Source organism: Onychomys torridus, chromosome 4 (genome assembly GCF_903995425.1).
Source record: "Onychomys torridus chromosome 4, mOncTor1.1, whole genome shotgun sequence".
Classification (NCBI taxonomy): Eukaryota; Metazoa; Chordata; class Mammalia; order Rodentia; family Cricetidae; genus Onychomys; species Onychomys torridus.
The window spans coordinates 50661763-50678254 of record NC_050446.1 but is presented as its reverse complement, the minus strand read 5'-3'; the positions used below and the strand labels follow the sequence as shown (position 1 = coordinate 50678254).

The 16492-nt window shown below is 42.1% G+C and overlaps 1 protein-coding gene across 5 annotated transcripts in view; it reads left to right on the top strand.

Moving 5' to 3' along the window:
* Chn1 (chimerin 1) overlaps nt 1-16492 on the top strand; it is a 153749-nt gene that overhangs the window by 107367 nt on the left and 29890 nt on the right. For all 5 annotated transcript variants that reach the window (XM_036183987.1, XM_036183986.1, XM_036183990.1 and 2 more), the window contains one exon: nt 3057-3134. In XM_036183987.1, the coding sequence (XP_036039880.1) occupies nt 3057-3134 (78 nt within the window). The remainder of the gene's footprint in view (nt 1-3056; nt 3135-16492) is intronic.

Below are 16492 nucleotides of genomic sequence, written 5' to 3'. Positions count from 1 at the left end.
TGATCTTCCAGCATTCACCCCAATACCTGGCTCCAGATTTGATTTTTAATAAGATTATTAATAAAAACTTTTAACGATTCATGCTACACCCACCACTTAGGTTACACCTTTAGTTGTTTTCTTTACTTAGGAACTTTCCTTTATACGTTGTTGAAAGAACAAATACCATTCTTTTTGCCTTTGGGGTAATTTTTTTTTTTTTAATCTGATGCCTACTGAGGACTGGGTTAACATGACTCTCAGCTGAGCATGTCCAAGGAGTTAGTCCTCACATGACAAATCACTTATGTCAGGCAAGAACACTTTTTTTCAGTGTGCCTCCTCTCAGTAGTATTGTTTGATAACGTCCTATCGATCATCTGAGGCTGAATTTGTGAAATTGAGCCATTCATAGAGTAAATGTTATTGACTCCCTTTGTCTTTTTTTAAAAAAGATTTATTTATTTATTATGTGTACAGTGTACAGTCTGCATGTATGTTTGCATGCCGGAAGAGAGCACCAGATCTCATTACAGATGGTTTTCAGCCACCATGTTGTGGTTGCTGGGAATTGAACTTAGGACCTCTGGAAGAGTAGTCAGTGCTCTTAACCTCTGAGCCATCTCTCCAGCCCCTCTTCCTTTGTCTTTTGTTTACTTAAATTTCTTTTAATACAAAGAATCTGGGAATATAGTATGGTGGGAGATACTTGACTAGTATGCCTGAGGCCCTGGATTAAATTTCCATTACTATTTAAAAAAAAAAAGAATAAAGGGGACTATATAGACTCAAGAAAATAGAGATTAACTGGGCCTGTTTTCAAATCAGCCATGGGGCTGGAGAGATGGCTCAGGAGGTAAAGTACTTTCTTTGTGAACATAAAACCTGAATGTGGCAGAGTGTGTCTGGGCAAAGGATCAGAGACAGGCAGAGCCTTGGTCTTCCTTAAGCTCATTGGCCAAGAAGACTGGCCAAATCAGTGAGCTCCACGTTCATTGGTGCTATCTTAGAACAATAAGGTGCTATAGCTTAGCGCCATAACAGCCAGCATTGTCTCCTCTGGCCTTCACAGGTGCACATGCGCACAGGCACCAGTACCACTCATTACTTCCAGTGTTGTGATGTAATTGAAGGACATCTCATACCTCAATTAAATTAGAGTTTTCATTGGAATACCTCAGATATGTTATGAAATCTGAGATAGTATGTAGTGGTTAGTTGACTGAATTTCTGGTTTGGTTTGATTTGGTTTGGGTCTGCTCAAACCCAAGTCTTTGTACAGTCCAAACACATGCTTCTCTGCTAAGCTACTGCCTCCAACCCCCAATTCATTTCAATACAAACTTTCAGATTCATCAGAAGATTAATTATGTAGCAAGCACAAGGAAACAGATGGGAGATGGTTAGAGAACCCAAATGGGAAAGCCTGAAGCTGGGTATGATGGTGCACACCTTTAATCCTGGCACTCAGGAAGCAGTGGCAAGTGAACCTCTGTGAGTTTGAGGCCAGCCTGATCTACATAGTAAGTTCTAGAATGGCCAGGGCTAATAGTGAGACCCTGTCTTGAAAAGGGGTGTGGGAGGCAGACTGAATTTCTCATAGCCCCTTAGGGAGCTGTAGTCATTGCTCTTGAGTAGAACTGGGTTTGGGTCTATCAGCCAGCAGCCCCTTTTTCTACAGCTGCAGACAAATAGACCAGGGTCTGGTAAGCACAGTCACACTTCACCTGGGTTCTGTGCAACTGAGGGATTATTCTTAGCTCCCTTCCTCTGGCCTCAAACTCTGAACAAAAAGTATTGAGACTAGAAAACTAGCTTATTGATGTTATTGATTAAGTGTAGATCTACAACCAAATACACCCGTGTAGACCAAGCTACACTAGAGGATATCAGCAGTGCTGCATGTATGCTTTCTATTGTGGATGAAAATGCAAGACTTAAGTTCCTTTTCTTTTTCATCAAAGTATGTAGCCATGTTTGTTCATCTTTAATAAAACTGGAGTTTAGTTGACCAGCCTCATCACAGTGCACAAACAAGGTTAGATCCACCTTGGTGGAGCAGCTCACACCTCAGATGATGCACAGAGGAAGACACCAACTGGCCCTTCACGTTTTCCCTGGGTTTTTGGGTTTGGTTGGTTTTGCTCTTAAATAAAAACCTGGTGCTGTGTGCTAATTTTCCTCTGCCATCATTGCATGACTGAGTCATTGCTCATCACCTTCCTACATAATTTTTTTTTTCTTTCCTTGAGCCAGCAAGAAAAATCTTGTGCGAGAGGAGGGGGAACCAGACTGCGTTGAGGAACACAGCACTTAAATACTGTTACTGGGTTTTCATTGGTTGTCTCATCTCTTACTGTGGCCAGTCTAGTCGTGCTTCCTCCTGCAAATCCCTCCCTCCCCGCCCCCTCCTGCAAGTGAGTTCACAGGCTGTCTGTTGCTGGCGACTGACTGCAGGCTGTATGTAGGCATCTCTCATTCAGAATGGACCTTGCTGTATTGAGCAGAGAAGAAAGCTTTCAGCAATGTATCATTTGTCACAATTGACTGCCTTTTTAAAAGGACTCCCAAAGAGAGATACTGCATGGTTTGTGTGTTAGCACAGACTGATTTCCTCTCCAGACTCTTAAGTTTCCAGAAGCTTAACTACAGAGCCTGTTAAGAAAGGAAGAGAGAATTTCTGTGTCACTCGGCCTTGTGAAGAACTGCTTCATCACCCTCCTGCACCTCCCGTGCTCTGGCGGGTGGCGTGGCCGCTGCTCTCTAGGTTAGGATTCTGAGCTGGCTGCAGCATGCTCATGTGTTAGCTGAGTAGAGTTCACCACAGTTACAGCTGCTGCAAGGTTGTTTCTTGCTTTTTTTTTTTGTTTGTTTGTTTGTTTTTCATTCCTTTGAATTCCAAAATGCCATCCAAAGAGTCTTGGTCGGGGAGGAAAACTAATAGAGCTACAGTTCACAAACCAAAACAAGAGGGCCGGCAGCAAGATTTATTGATAGCAGCCTTGGGAATGAAACTGGGTTCTCAAAAGTCGTCTGTGACAATCTGGCGACCTCTGAAACTCTTTGCTTATTCGCAGTTGACATCGCTTGTTAGAAGAGCAACTCTGAAAGAAAATGAGCAAATTCCAAAGTACGAAAAGGTTCACAATTTCAAGGTAAGAACGTTTGTTTCTGGCCTTTTCCTACAAGGAACGCTCGGTACTTAGAGTGTGCAATGTTAGAGGCTCGTCTTCTGATGCCTTTGAAAAATTAGGATGATTTGATTGAAATGTTCTTGCTATTCAAGGAAAGAGATGTCTAAATCCCGACTTTATTGTAAGGAATGGCTGACTAGAGCTCACAGAAATCCAGCCCCATTTTCTGAGATGCTGTGCTAATGTTCTCTTGAATTACTGTGTACACACTGGTAAGTCCTGACTGATCCGATAAAGGTCTCCTAATCATGAGTTTGGCATTACATGTATCTGTGTTGCAATATGTCTAAATACCTTTGTTGGCGATTTCAGGGGATTAGATCTTACATATTCCATTCTGGGTAAAGGCTTTGCTGTAGCAGGCATGTGCAGTTGCATCTGGAGTGAGCAGATGGTATGCATTTCCCATAGTTTCTGTCTTTTCTCCTCCCTCCATTAACAAATTGACCACGATAAAAGGAGAATTGCTGCCCTGTGACCACAGAGGCTGTGACTGGCAGCTTCCCTTCACTTTCTCGGTGTTGGCTTTCACCCTGCATATGTTGTTTTTAATTACTACTTCAACATGTTTTATGCAGTGTACCTGAATCTTTTTTTGTTTGTTTGTTTTGTTTTTTTTGGGTTTTTTTTTTGACCTGAGGATCGAACCCAAGGCCTTGCGCTTGCTAGGCAAGTGCTCTACCACTGAGCTAAATCCCCAACAGGAATCTTCTTTTATGAAGATGATATGTGTGTTGGTCTGAGATGTGTCTAGATCTTGCCTGTACTTACTGCATGGTATAAGGCCTTGCATTCCAATTCAGGGGGTATGCAAAGTGAAGTCATGTGTAAAGAGACCTAGTTACACTTAATAGGCAGATGAGCCAGCATTTCTGTAGTAACTTCCTAATAGTCAAAAGTTGTCAAAGACTCAAGAGTTTTCAGTTTAGACAGGTTATCATTAATGCTGGTGTCAGAATGGGAATATTTGTTTGCAAAAAGGTGTTAGAGCTGAAAATTTCTGTCTTTGATCTGTTAATTTATTCAACTTTTTTAAACATTTATTCGGCATATAGAATGTACCAGGCTCTTTCCCAAGTGACTTCATCCCAGCTTTATAAACCACCCTGATTTTTAACACCAGCAATTATTTTACTCATGCTAAAAAACAAAAACACTATGCCTCAATGTACTCTACATTTTCTATAGTGAGAAATAGTGTAGTCTTCATACCATTTGGCATTAACCATATGAACCTTTCCTTTCAACTGATAATTTTGTTTTAAAATGGAATTTAGACAGTTCAGCAAATCAAAACTTGACAGAAAGTGGAAATCATGTGTACATCCAGTCTTAGCCACATTACAAACCAAACTTAACCTCTTATAAACCAAAAATAAATAAATAAACAAGTAAACAAGCAAATAAATGCTGCAGGCTGCTGAGCTTGAGTGATCTGTAGCCTAGTCTCACAGGACTTTTACCACGAAAATGGCCCCCAAATGGCTATTAAGTTTGTAAGCAAGAATCATCTGCATGTTCTAGAAATTCTGGGACTCCCAAGGCATCTTCAAAGAGGTTCAGTCTGGTTTACTAGGCAAAATAGGCCTGTGAGATTGTCATATTAGTGATAAATCGGGTTCTGTAAATGCTTTTCATCATTATTGTTTGGAAGTAAACAGTTTAAAATTTACATAAGCAAGCATATACTTTCCCCTCTCCTGCAGATATATCTTTTAGTTCTTTTCACATAGCTTTATAAGAAGTAAGTCATGTGTGTGCTGTGTGATCGTGTGACCCTCGCCACCCAGATTACTATAAAGATCCCCCAACTGGAGACTGAACCTGGAACCTTGCACATGCCAGGCAGACACTGAGCTACACTCCTAGCCTCAGCATACTTGTTTATTTTGGGTTTGGTTCTTGTCTGTTTTGTTTTAAGCACATAAAACATGGGAGACTTTTTCCTTCTCTGGAGCTAGAAGATGAGGCCCAGCTGAGACTTGTTCTTTAACGCTATCCTTGTTAGGAAGGGCCTCCTGTGAGCCAGGGAAGCATTCTCCGTAGTTTTAGGATCACTAACTAAGAAGGTCAGAATCTCAGAATTTGACTCTTCCTGTTATAAATAACTCCATTATTTTTAAAATGTGCCTGTAGAATAACATTATTAAACAAAAAAAAGAAAAAAGGGGTCATACTTGACTTGAGAGAATCTCCCCGGAAGGATCCCAGCCTCAGCAGGAGCTCACTCCCACACAGATGCTGGCTTAGAAGGGCACTGCTTCTGGTACGCTTGTGCAGTCAGGTCTGCGGTGGGAAAACGGGCGTGTTTCCAGGGTGGTTGCCAGTCATGTGACCGGCCGGTGGCTTTCTCTGAGTGGCATGTGTTCAGAGTAGCCTCAGCCCTCACAAAGCCCCTTCCGTGGGCTTTTCTCCCCTGCCTCTCAAGCGGCCTGTTATGTAATGCTGTGCACAGCTGTCAGCTCTTATTTTGGGGTGAATCCAAGAGCACCAGTTACCTTTGGTGAAAGCATTCACCAAGGCGGAAGCCGTTCGGAGCAGCTGGACCCTGGGATTGGAGATCACAGGGAACTAAGGGAACTCTGCTGTTACATTTTCTCTCCCTTTCCCTCCTGCCTCTCCCTTCTCTCTCCTCCCCTCCCCTCCCCTCCATTGTTACTTACATCACAGAAAGCTACTGTATCTTAGGGAGTTATCACTTCAGAGATGAATATACCACATTCTATAAAAGCTATCGTAAGATGTCAGTATAAATTTGAGCATAATTCCAAAAATGCTAGAAGAAGGGATTCTGGATGTTTTTACCAAAAAGTAAAATAAACTAAATGTCACAGGAGACACGTTTATCCTGATTTGACATTAGACATGTATATGTATGATAACATCACATATTACTCCATAATTTTCATTTTTTATTTATAGTTGATACATAAATTTATACATATATTAGATACCATATGATGTTTCAATATGTGTATACACTTTCTTTTAATTAACATAAAAATTGTATAGGTTTTTTGTTTGTTTTTTCAAGACAGGGTTTCTCTGTGTAGCTTTTAGAGCCTGTCCTGGAACTCACTCTGTAGACCAGGCTGGCCTCGAACTCATAGATTAACCTGCTCTACCTCCCAAGTGCTGGGATTAAAGGAGTGCACCACCACCGCCAGGCCAGAAGTTGTATGTATTTTTAACAAATCAGCTTCTTTTAAGGATGATTCTGTTCTGAGCTGGTGAGATGGCTCCATAGGTAAAGGTACTTCCTTGCCTCCTGGCTGAAGGATGTTGTCTGGGACCTACATAGTGGAAGGGTCGAACCAGCTCCCCATGCATGCCATAGTACCTGTGTACCCAGAAGCACACACTAAATAAAGATTTTTAAAGATGTTAAAAGTCTTACTCCATCCCAATACCTTATGTAGAAAAACAAAAACTATCAAAAGCAAAGCAGAAGCAGCCAGCTGCTGCCCCCCCCCCCCCCAGTCATTGTATCCTACTTTCCCAGGCTCTGGGGAGAACACCAAGACAGCCTTTGCCCTCAGGCATTTGCTTGTGATGTGTACCATTATTTAATTAGCCTAAATGCTTAATATCTCTAAACCTCTCTTTCTGTAGTGGAAAACTTAAGTTCCTGGTCCATGGAGGCACATGACAGCCACTACTTTTATATTATGACATATTACCTCTGACTGGGTATTTTTTTCTGGATTTATATCAATTAATTCATTTATATAGAAGAGTGACTGAATCCTGACCTACTTCCTAGTATTAGAGATCACAGTGTGGTAGAGAGCCTTCGATGACCCTGGGGGCTCCCACTCAGCTCCCAGATAGAGTGGGGTTTACATAAGAATATTTGAGTTTTTCATGTACCACAGAGTACAATGAAATCCTCTTCGTTTTTTTATTTCCACCCTTTTGAATTGTGAAATGTTTTGTCCAGCTAGTTGCTTGATTCAAAAAGTTGTATAATATAAGAATCAATATTAGACAGAGTAATAACAGAAACCTGGCTACACCGGCAACTTAAATACTTGAAGAAAAACGTATTAGCAGTTATAAGCTGGGGCATAGCTCAGTAGTAGAGCACTTGCCCAGCATGTGCAGGTCCCAGAACTCAGTCCCTAGCACTGCACAGAGAATTACAGTGAATATGTGCTTTATGATAGGACTTTGGTTTATTTGTCAAGGTGGTAAGTGGTTGATTTTAGTTCCACGTACTGCTTGCCTTCTGCATGCCGATGGGAGGTGTCAGGTATTAATAGGATTAATGTTGCCACATGCAGACATGAATCCTAAAGTGTGAACTGGTGATATAATTCAAATAACACCGTAGCAGGAGCCTTCCATAATAAGATTAGTGATTTAGTACCCTCTAGATGAAGAAATTTTGAGCACGTTGCCAGCAGACAGTGTCCTGCCGCTTGGTAACCAGAAGGGCAGCAGTGGCCACACTCCCACTTAAGAGGTCTTTCCTCTCCCTCTAGGATGCACATGGACCTGGGCCCTCTGCTCTTCCATTGACACATATCTCAGAGACATTTGTTTCTTTGACTGCAGTAATGTACCTCCCCATTCCCTTATGCTGTGCCCACTAACCGTGTGACCGCCTTCCCTTTCTCTCTGCTCTTCTTTCCCTTTGTGCCATATGTGGGAAAGTGCTGGCAACTGGTACGTGACTGACTGACTTACTGAGTACACAGTGTGACATGGTGGACCTGTACTTTTGAAACCAGTTCTCATGACAGCAGGAAATCTCAATATACAATTGTTCTGAGGACCTGCATTATTTTAAATTAACCAAACTTACAGACTTTTGAAAACGGAACAAGAACTATGATAACACCATGTTTTAATCTCTGTGCTTTTTTTTTTTAATTTTGTGACCGTATAACTATATAGCCTCATCTGGCCTTGAACTTATAATGTAGCCCAGGTTGGCCTCAAACTCCAGCTCCTCCTGCCTCATCTTCATTAGTGTGGTTAGCCTAAAGTGTCTCATTAATTTTTGGCAGTAATGTACTATCCTTTTATGGATATGAACATAGAGTATCCCACATGAGATTTTAAAGGAATAGTTTTTCTGCAAACAGGTTAAAGGAACTGCAATGTATATTTTATATTAAGCACACCCCCTCTCTTCTCACTTTGACTGTGGGCCAGAGACGACAAAAATAATCAAGATCAGTACATGATGGGGTTCTCTCTACTTCTGCAGTCTGACAGCGAAAGGACTGATGAGCAGAAACTGGGCGGTTTGAAAAATCGCCTGTAAGATCCCTGTAAGAACTTTATTTCTGCTGCTACATAATCGCCTGTAAGATCCCTGTAAGAACTTTATTTCTGCTGCTACATGGCATCGTGCTCATCAGATGTTGTGTGGCCCCAACATAGTGAGCAGACAGGACTCTGCCTCCGCCTGCCTTCTGCCTCTGCTGTCTGGAAGCCCATTGTACTTTTCTCTAGTGGCCTCTCTGCTGCCCCTGCACTATGGCTCTCTCCCTTACTCCACCTTGCTGATGGTTTAAAGGCTGAGGACCTGGTTCTGATACCCCAAATGCAAGGCTAGATCATTATGATGATCAGAAAGATTGTGCGTGCCATGAATAACCCAGAAAGAAGCATTTTGAAAGGAGTCCTGGTGGCTTGTGTATTATGCTTCACGGCCATTTCATAGGGCAAGAGTTATTCTACCTAACTCAGAAGCAACACATTATATTCATATTCTCACAAACCATTGCCTTTTAAAAATTTATTTATTTTTAATATTTCATGTGTTTCTATGAGTGCCTCCTTATATCCATGTGCACTACAGAAATACAGAGCCCTCAGAGGCCAGAAGAGGGCATCAGACACTCCAGAACTAGAGTTACAGGCAGTTGTGAGCTGTCTGCTGTGGGAGCTGGGAACTGAAGCTGGGTCCTTCGGAAGAGCAGCCAGAGTTCTTGACCACTGGTCCATCTCTCCTAAGATATTTTGTAGTCTGGTTTTATTTTCCCAAGTCTCACAATTTTACTTCCCTTGTTGATACCGCCTTTCTGGTACAAAGTACCTTTTGTGAAGGTACTTAACAATGTTTTTTATTTTCCCACTCATATTTGCTAGAATATTATTTTTAAAATGATCCCATTGGGGCAGATATATCTTAGGAACAGCCTCTTGTTTATAGAAGTCCCCCTATGTCCATGTGACCCAGAAAAGATCTACTCTTGTGTACCCACGGTAAGTCACTGTTAATCATACTAAAACAGAAGCACATTAACAGTCTTGAAACATGTTGGCCACAGTGTTTCTCAGATCTGAGAGCAGAGTGCTTCAGCTTCCCTGGCATGGTCTCCATTTTCTCATCACTCCCCTCAGGTGTTTGCGAGCAGCAGCTCCTACATGTGCTCCGCTCTGCCAGACATACAAAGGTAGAGTAACTGTCACATGATCCGTGGGGAGCAAATCCCAGTGTGATGAGTATATGCAGAACATGCTGCTTTCTGCATGAAGATGGATGTTAAAGTACTTTACTAATGCCCTCTTCCCCAGAATTCAGTGTTCAGTGTATGAATATGATGTGAAACGGTTGTGGGACATCACACTTCTGCTTGTAATATGTGACAGCCAGAAGCAAGCATGCAGAGCACAACTAGAAATATCAGTTCTTTAAAATTTGGGCAGAGTTCGGTTTTGAGTCTTGGTTTTTGAGGTTGGTTGGTTATTTATTTATTTATTTATTTATTTATTTATTTATTTATTTTGGTTTTTGTTTTGTTTTGTGAGCAGAACATGAGATCTACCTTGTTAAATAAGTGTGCTATTAACTAGGCACCACATACATATAAGTGGATGTGTAGTTTGTCCTGGTGGACGGGCCTATTTCACTTAGCACAGTGTCCTTCAGGTTCATCTGTATTTATCATATGGAAAAGTTCTCTCTTTCTAAAAGCTAAATAAATATCCCTATGCTGGGTGGTTTCTGTCAACTTAACACAAAACTTATACTTATCTGGGAAGAGGGAATCTATTTAAGGAATTGCCTCCATCAGAGGCAATTGACAAAAAAAAACTTGGCCCATTGATTAATTATTGATGTGGGAGGGTCCAGCTCACATTGCGCAGTGCCACCCTGTGCAACTGGCTTTGTTGGTGTGAGAAGGCAGGTGGAGCAGCCATGATGAAAGCCAGTACAGTAAGCAGCCCTCCTCCATGGCCTCTGCATCAGCTCCTACCTCCAGCTTCCTGCCTACCTTCAGTTCCCACCTTGGCTTTCAGTGGGCGGTGGCCCAGGATATGTATGCCAAAACACATCCTTTCCCTAAGTTGTTTTTGGTTAGTGTTTTTATCACAGCAATGGGAAGCCAAAGTAAGACTATTTCATTGGCTATATACTCATTTTCTTTACTCATCCATCCATGAATATTTAGGGTTTTTTTTCCATACCATGGCTGTTAAAAAGTATCTCAGATGTTACAGTTAAAGCTACTATTGAAACCAGGTGGTGGTGGCGTACACCTTTAATCCCAGCACTCAGGAGGCAGAGACAGGACTCTGTGAGTTCGAGGACAGCCTGATCTACAGAGCGAGATCCAGGACAGTCACCAAAACTACACGGAAGAAACCCTGTCTTGAAAAACATACAAACAAACAAAAAAGCTGCTATTGACAGAGGCTAAAGATATTTGTTTGAGATCCTGACTTCAGTCTTTTGGGGTATATACCCAGAAATAGGATTAATCTTTTAAGGAACTGCAATGCTGTTTTCATTAGGGTTGCCAGTTTCTCCACATCCTCACTAACATTAGTTGTTTTAGTTTTTGGTAGCAGCCATTCTAATCAGTGTGTGAGGTGGTACCCCACTGTAGTTTTGATTTGCATTTTCCCTGTTATTAATGATAGTACATGATCTTTTCATGTATGTTAGTCATGTATGTATCCTCCATTAATAAATGCTTATTCAAGCCTCCCATTCCTTTTTGAGATGAGGCTCACCATGCTTCCCTTTCAGGCTGCACTTGAGCTCCTGTGACTCCCTTGAGCCTGAGTAGCAGACTCTTGTGCTTTCTCTCTCTCTCTCTCTCTCTCTCTCTCTCTCTCTCTCTCTCTCTCTCCTGTTTTATCCAAGGTAGAAGGAGAGAATCAACACATATAAGTTGTCCTCTGACCTCTATATGCATGCCTTGGCAGGTGTGTCCCCCACCATGTATGTGCACAAACACCAATAATAATAATAAATAAAATTAAGCCGGGCGTCTCCAAAGCAAGTTCCAGGAAAGGCGCAAAGCTACACAGAAAAACCCTGTCTCAAAAAAAATAAACAACAACAAAAAAAAACCCATAAATAAATAAATTAAATTACAATTAATGGTGGCTTTGCCATTCAGTGACAGGAATTTCTAATATATTCTGATACTAACTCCATCAAATATATAGTTTACATGTGTTTTCTGCCATTCTGTGAGCAGTCTCTCACCGTTCTTTCCTGCTTGCTCTTTCTCCTATTCAAACTGCCTTTGAAGATCCACCTCAGACGTGTGGCCTGGCCTCGTCTCTGCTCAGGCTCATTCAAGTTCACAGAGACATCCTTTCCTGGGGATGTAGGTTTGCTTCGCTGCTGATCACGGGGCCTCAGTGGTGTGGTTTGGTTTTTATTTAACTACATGGGTCTATTGAAGAATATTTACCATTTGATAGAACAGTTGTGAGATTTTTCTTTGTAAATCTTAGGAAGCCCAAGCCAGACTGCCAATGTGCCACATAATTAGAAGTTCATCATTAAAAATGCTCTACAACCTGGGGGGCTTAAAATGCCACCAGAACCCCGTCTTCCAACTTTGAGCTTAGTTTTAGAATCATTTCCATGGCGGGATGGTGGCAGAGGTATCTTGTCAGTGTTTGGCCTATTGCAGAGAGACAGTTCTGTGAGGGTCCAGCCTGGTGCTCATTGCCTGATGGCGTCGGCATCCACCTCTGCACAGCAGTCCCTCCCAGGAGGGTAGGATGGGTGCCAGCTGGCCAGGTCTAAGTCATTTATATGTAGTGAAGCAGTTTCTGTGACAAGGACTGTCATTGGAAGTAAGGGTAAGTTCTTCAAGAAGACTATTTTAAAATATGCATACACCCAATAACAGGATCCAGACACAAAAGCAACAACTGAGCAGCAAATAAGGACAGCCCCCATCATAGAGGGTTCAGCACTGCTGTCAGTGATAGAACAGACCAAAAGGGGGGCATGGGAAGCTTTACTCTGCCAATTTGGTCTCATTGATATTTATAAAAGGCTTCATTCAGTAACAGCAGAAAGTATGTACCTTTAAAGTGAATATATAGTTTTAAAAAAAGAAAACGAATTGGCCAAGCATAGTGGCACCCACACTATTAATCCTAGCACTCAGGAGGCAGAGATGGGGGGGACCTCTGTGAGTTCAAGACCAACCTGATCTGCATAGTAAAACCCTATGTCAGTGAGTTAATTAAATCTGTGAGCTAGAGAGGTAGCTTAGCTTTTACAAATACATACTGCTTTTACAGGGGACCCAAATTCTGTTTCCAGCACCTAAGACAAGCAGTTTATAACTGCTTATTACTCTTACTCCAACTCCAGAAGAATTGATGCATCTGGCCCTCATGGGCAGAGGCACTCATTTGCACATATACACATGCATACACATAATTAAAAATAAAGCATCTTAAAAAAAACTTTTATGAGATTATAATTAGAAAATTTCCCTCTTCCCTTTCCTCCCTCTAAACCGTCCCATGTAAACCACCCCATCCTCTTTCAAATTTATAACCTCTTTTTAATTGTTGATATATTTATGTATTTGTGTGCTACATATATATGTTGGGGTGTGTGTGTGTGTGTGTGTGTGTGTGTGTGTGTGTGTGTGTGTGTGTGTGTGTGTGTGTGTGTGTGTGTGTGTGTGTGTGTGTGTGAGAGAGAGAGAGAAAGAAAGAGAAAGAGAGAGAAAGAGAGAGAGAGAGAGATCCTAAATACAACCTCTGCAGTCTGTATAATGTTACTTGTATGTATGTCCTCAGGACTGACCATTTGGTACCAATGGAAACCATGTGGTGTGCCCCTCCCTCAGGAAGACTGTTTCTCACTTTCAACATTCTTTGGTTGCCATAGTTCTTCTGTAGGGCTGAGGTTTCTTGAGCCCTACCCACCCACCTTCATTAGTATGTCTGTTCATGCTGTACTAATTCAGATCATGTTTAGGCAGCCATGTTGGTGAGATTTCATGGTGGTAGGTTCTCTGGTATCTCTCAGGAGACAATCTCACAGCAAACTCTGTTCTTTTGGCACCTCCTGTCATCCTGCCTCGTCTTCTGCATGACCCCGAGCCCAGTGTTGGAGATGTGTTACTTGTGTCTGGACTCCACAACTCTGCGTTTTTACTGCTTGGGGGTCTATTTTCTTTTCTTACTATACTTACTATTGTAACTAAAAGATTGTTGTTTTGTTTTAAATATTGATTACTGGGTTCAATTTTACCACTGAATTGAACTCTCAAAATAAACTATTGTTTTATGATATTACATAGGATTTTTTAAATATTACCTTATTTATTTTGTAGGAGACATTTGAATGCCATGGTATGGGCGGACAGTTCTCTCCTATCATGTGGGTCCCGGGTCAGATTCAGGTGGTCAGGCTTGGCTGTGCTCCTGAGCTGTCTTGCCATCTATAGCATCCGACGTTCTTCAGCCTGAGCATCAGTTTAGAGGGAACACCATCGGGAGAAAAGGGTGGAAAGTATAGGCTTTAAATGTCAGCGCTTGAAATGAAAAGTGGTTTGGTTATATTTGTTGTTTGACTTTTCTTTATTTTGGTTTGGTTTGGTTTAGTTTGGTTTTTTTGAGATAGGGTTTCTCTGTGTAGTCCTGGCTGTCCTAGAACTTGCCATGTAGACCAGGCTGGTCTACAGATCTGCCTGCCTCTGCCTTCCGAATGCTGGGATTAAAGGCACAGACAACCATGCCCTGCTGTTGTTTTGCTTTTTGTTACATAATTTATACTGTGTAGTGTGATTAAAAAAACAGACAAAAAAAGCTTAGGAAGCTAACACCTGTCATCCTAGCACTGAGTAGAGAAACAGGAAAGTTATAAATTCAAGGCCATCCTGGGCTACAGAGTAAGTTCCAGGTAAGCCTGAGCTATGTACATAGCAAGAACATGTCTCTCAGGATTAGTGGGTAGACAGACAGAATGACTGACTGGCTAGAATTCATAAAGAAATTTAACTCTATTAATAATACCTTGTATTGGTTATGGTAAATGTATCTATCTGTGTGTGGGGGTGGTTGCATGTATGTTTGTGTGTAGTTGCATGTATGTCTGGGTGTGTGTAGAGGTGTGTGCATGTGCCTGTGGAAGCTAAAAGCCATCCTCAGCTGTCATTCCTCGGATGCTATCCACCTTGTTTGGGGTTGTTTTTGTTTTAAGATCTGGTCTCTCTCTTGGCCTGGAACTCACCCACAAGGCCAGGCTGGCTAGCCAGTGAGCCCTGGTAAATCCCCCAGCATTCTCATGGTACACCTGCCACCGTACCCGGATTTATCATGTGGGTCTAGGGACTGACCAGAACAGTGCAGCACTTTACCAACTGAGCCCTCTCCCTAGGCAGGGAATGATTCTTAGGAACAGAGTTAATAATAACTTACTAATTTCTCCATATTCCAAGTGCTGTTTCACATGTCATTTAACAGAACATGTTTTTATGGTGCTTATCATGTGGGAGCAGCTCTGAGAGACTGTGTTACCCCAGGAGTTGTCCTTCTGGTAAAGCAAGGCTGGCTGCCATAGACTGGCCATACTGTATCAACTCTCTCTGTGACTTATTGCTTACAGTTCAGGACATTATTTATTTGGGTAGACCACTATCAGTCTGGAGGGATTTTTATGGTACCTCCCTCAACTTTGAACAGCTTTCCCATTCTTGAAATAAAAAGTCGCCAGTCTTCCTTCCTTTGTCCTACTGATGAGATTGATGCTCTCTGTGTGCATTCACCATTTGTGCAGTTAGGTCCACACCTGTGCAGCCCCTGCAGCCCCTCCCTGTGTGATCACCTGTTCAGCAGCTAGCTGTAGAGGTCATCAGCACCTAGGCCCCTCACTAGCTGCCCCATGTCTTCCTGATTGCTGTCTGCAGCTGGCCACAGACTTGTCCTCCTGCAGACACTTAACTGTCTTCAATTGCTTAAAATTGCTTCAGCAAGAGCCCCATACACTTCTTCTCTCTTCCCAGCTGAGGTCACAGCATTGCCAATCTTTTCCATCCAAGTGACCAGCATGATGACAGTGTTGGTGGCTTAGCTCAACCCAACTGTCCCTCTGTATGTTTTTCTCAAGACTTTGAAGGCAGTTTTGATGAGATTTGACTACGTAACAGGCAAAAAGATACCGTATTGATACTAAAGGCCCTACTATTTTAATTACGACCAAACCTTTGTTTGCAGGAGACTCTGTACAAATTCATGTATTTACTGTAATATTCACAGCTGATATGATATGCATCTCTTTACAGCTTTATATGTATATAATGTATGTATATATGTATACAATTTAACTTTAGTCAAATTAAGATTAAGATTGTAAATTTCATATCAAGTGATCAAAAATTTTTAAGCTATCTTGGTAAGACTAACATTGGTAACTTAAAATTGAAGACCATTTATCTCAGCCTGATGGTACAGATTCATAATCCCAGCACACAGGAATATCCTGAGTCCCAAGCCAGCCTGCGCTATGGACTGAGATGACTTTTTAACAGAAATAAAAACGTATTGTAGTTTCACTAAATGATAAAAGTGAGGAATGCAGAAGTGGCCTTTCCTGCCTGGCTGCCTACACTCTGTTCCGTCCATGTGACTGTCATCATCGCCTGTTCCCTTCTTTTGTTGCCCGGTGTCATGCTGGAGGACTGAGTCATCAGAGCCACCGAACAAGAAGGCTGCAGCTGAAATGTCATTGTCACCTCTGCCAGCAAAACCTCCCTGCCCTAATGTTCTTGTCAGTTCCACTGGACTTTACAAGGCTGCGTGCCTCCGTTCCTGTTTCTAAAGGAGTGTTTGACTGAGAGGGAGAATAAGGATGCTGTTTAGTGTCTTTGTGGAGTGGCCTGCTTTTTTGCTGTTTCTGTGATTGGTATTCAAAGTGGAGTTGCAAATCCTGTGAACATGGTGAGAAGCAGGTAGCAGGTGTGTTCATTACAGCACACCCCACCGAGGATGACCTCACTGTCTACCAAGGTCCTTGCCTGGGAGACAGGGTGACACTGGCTGTTGCCCCCAACACACCTCCCATCTCACACCCTCTGTGCCCTTTTCAGCCC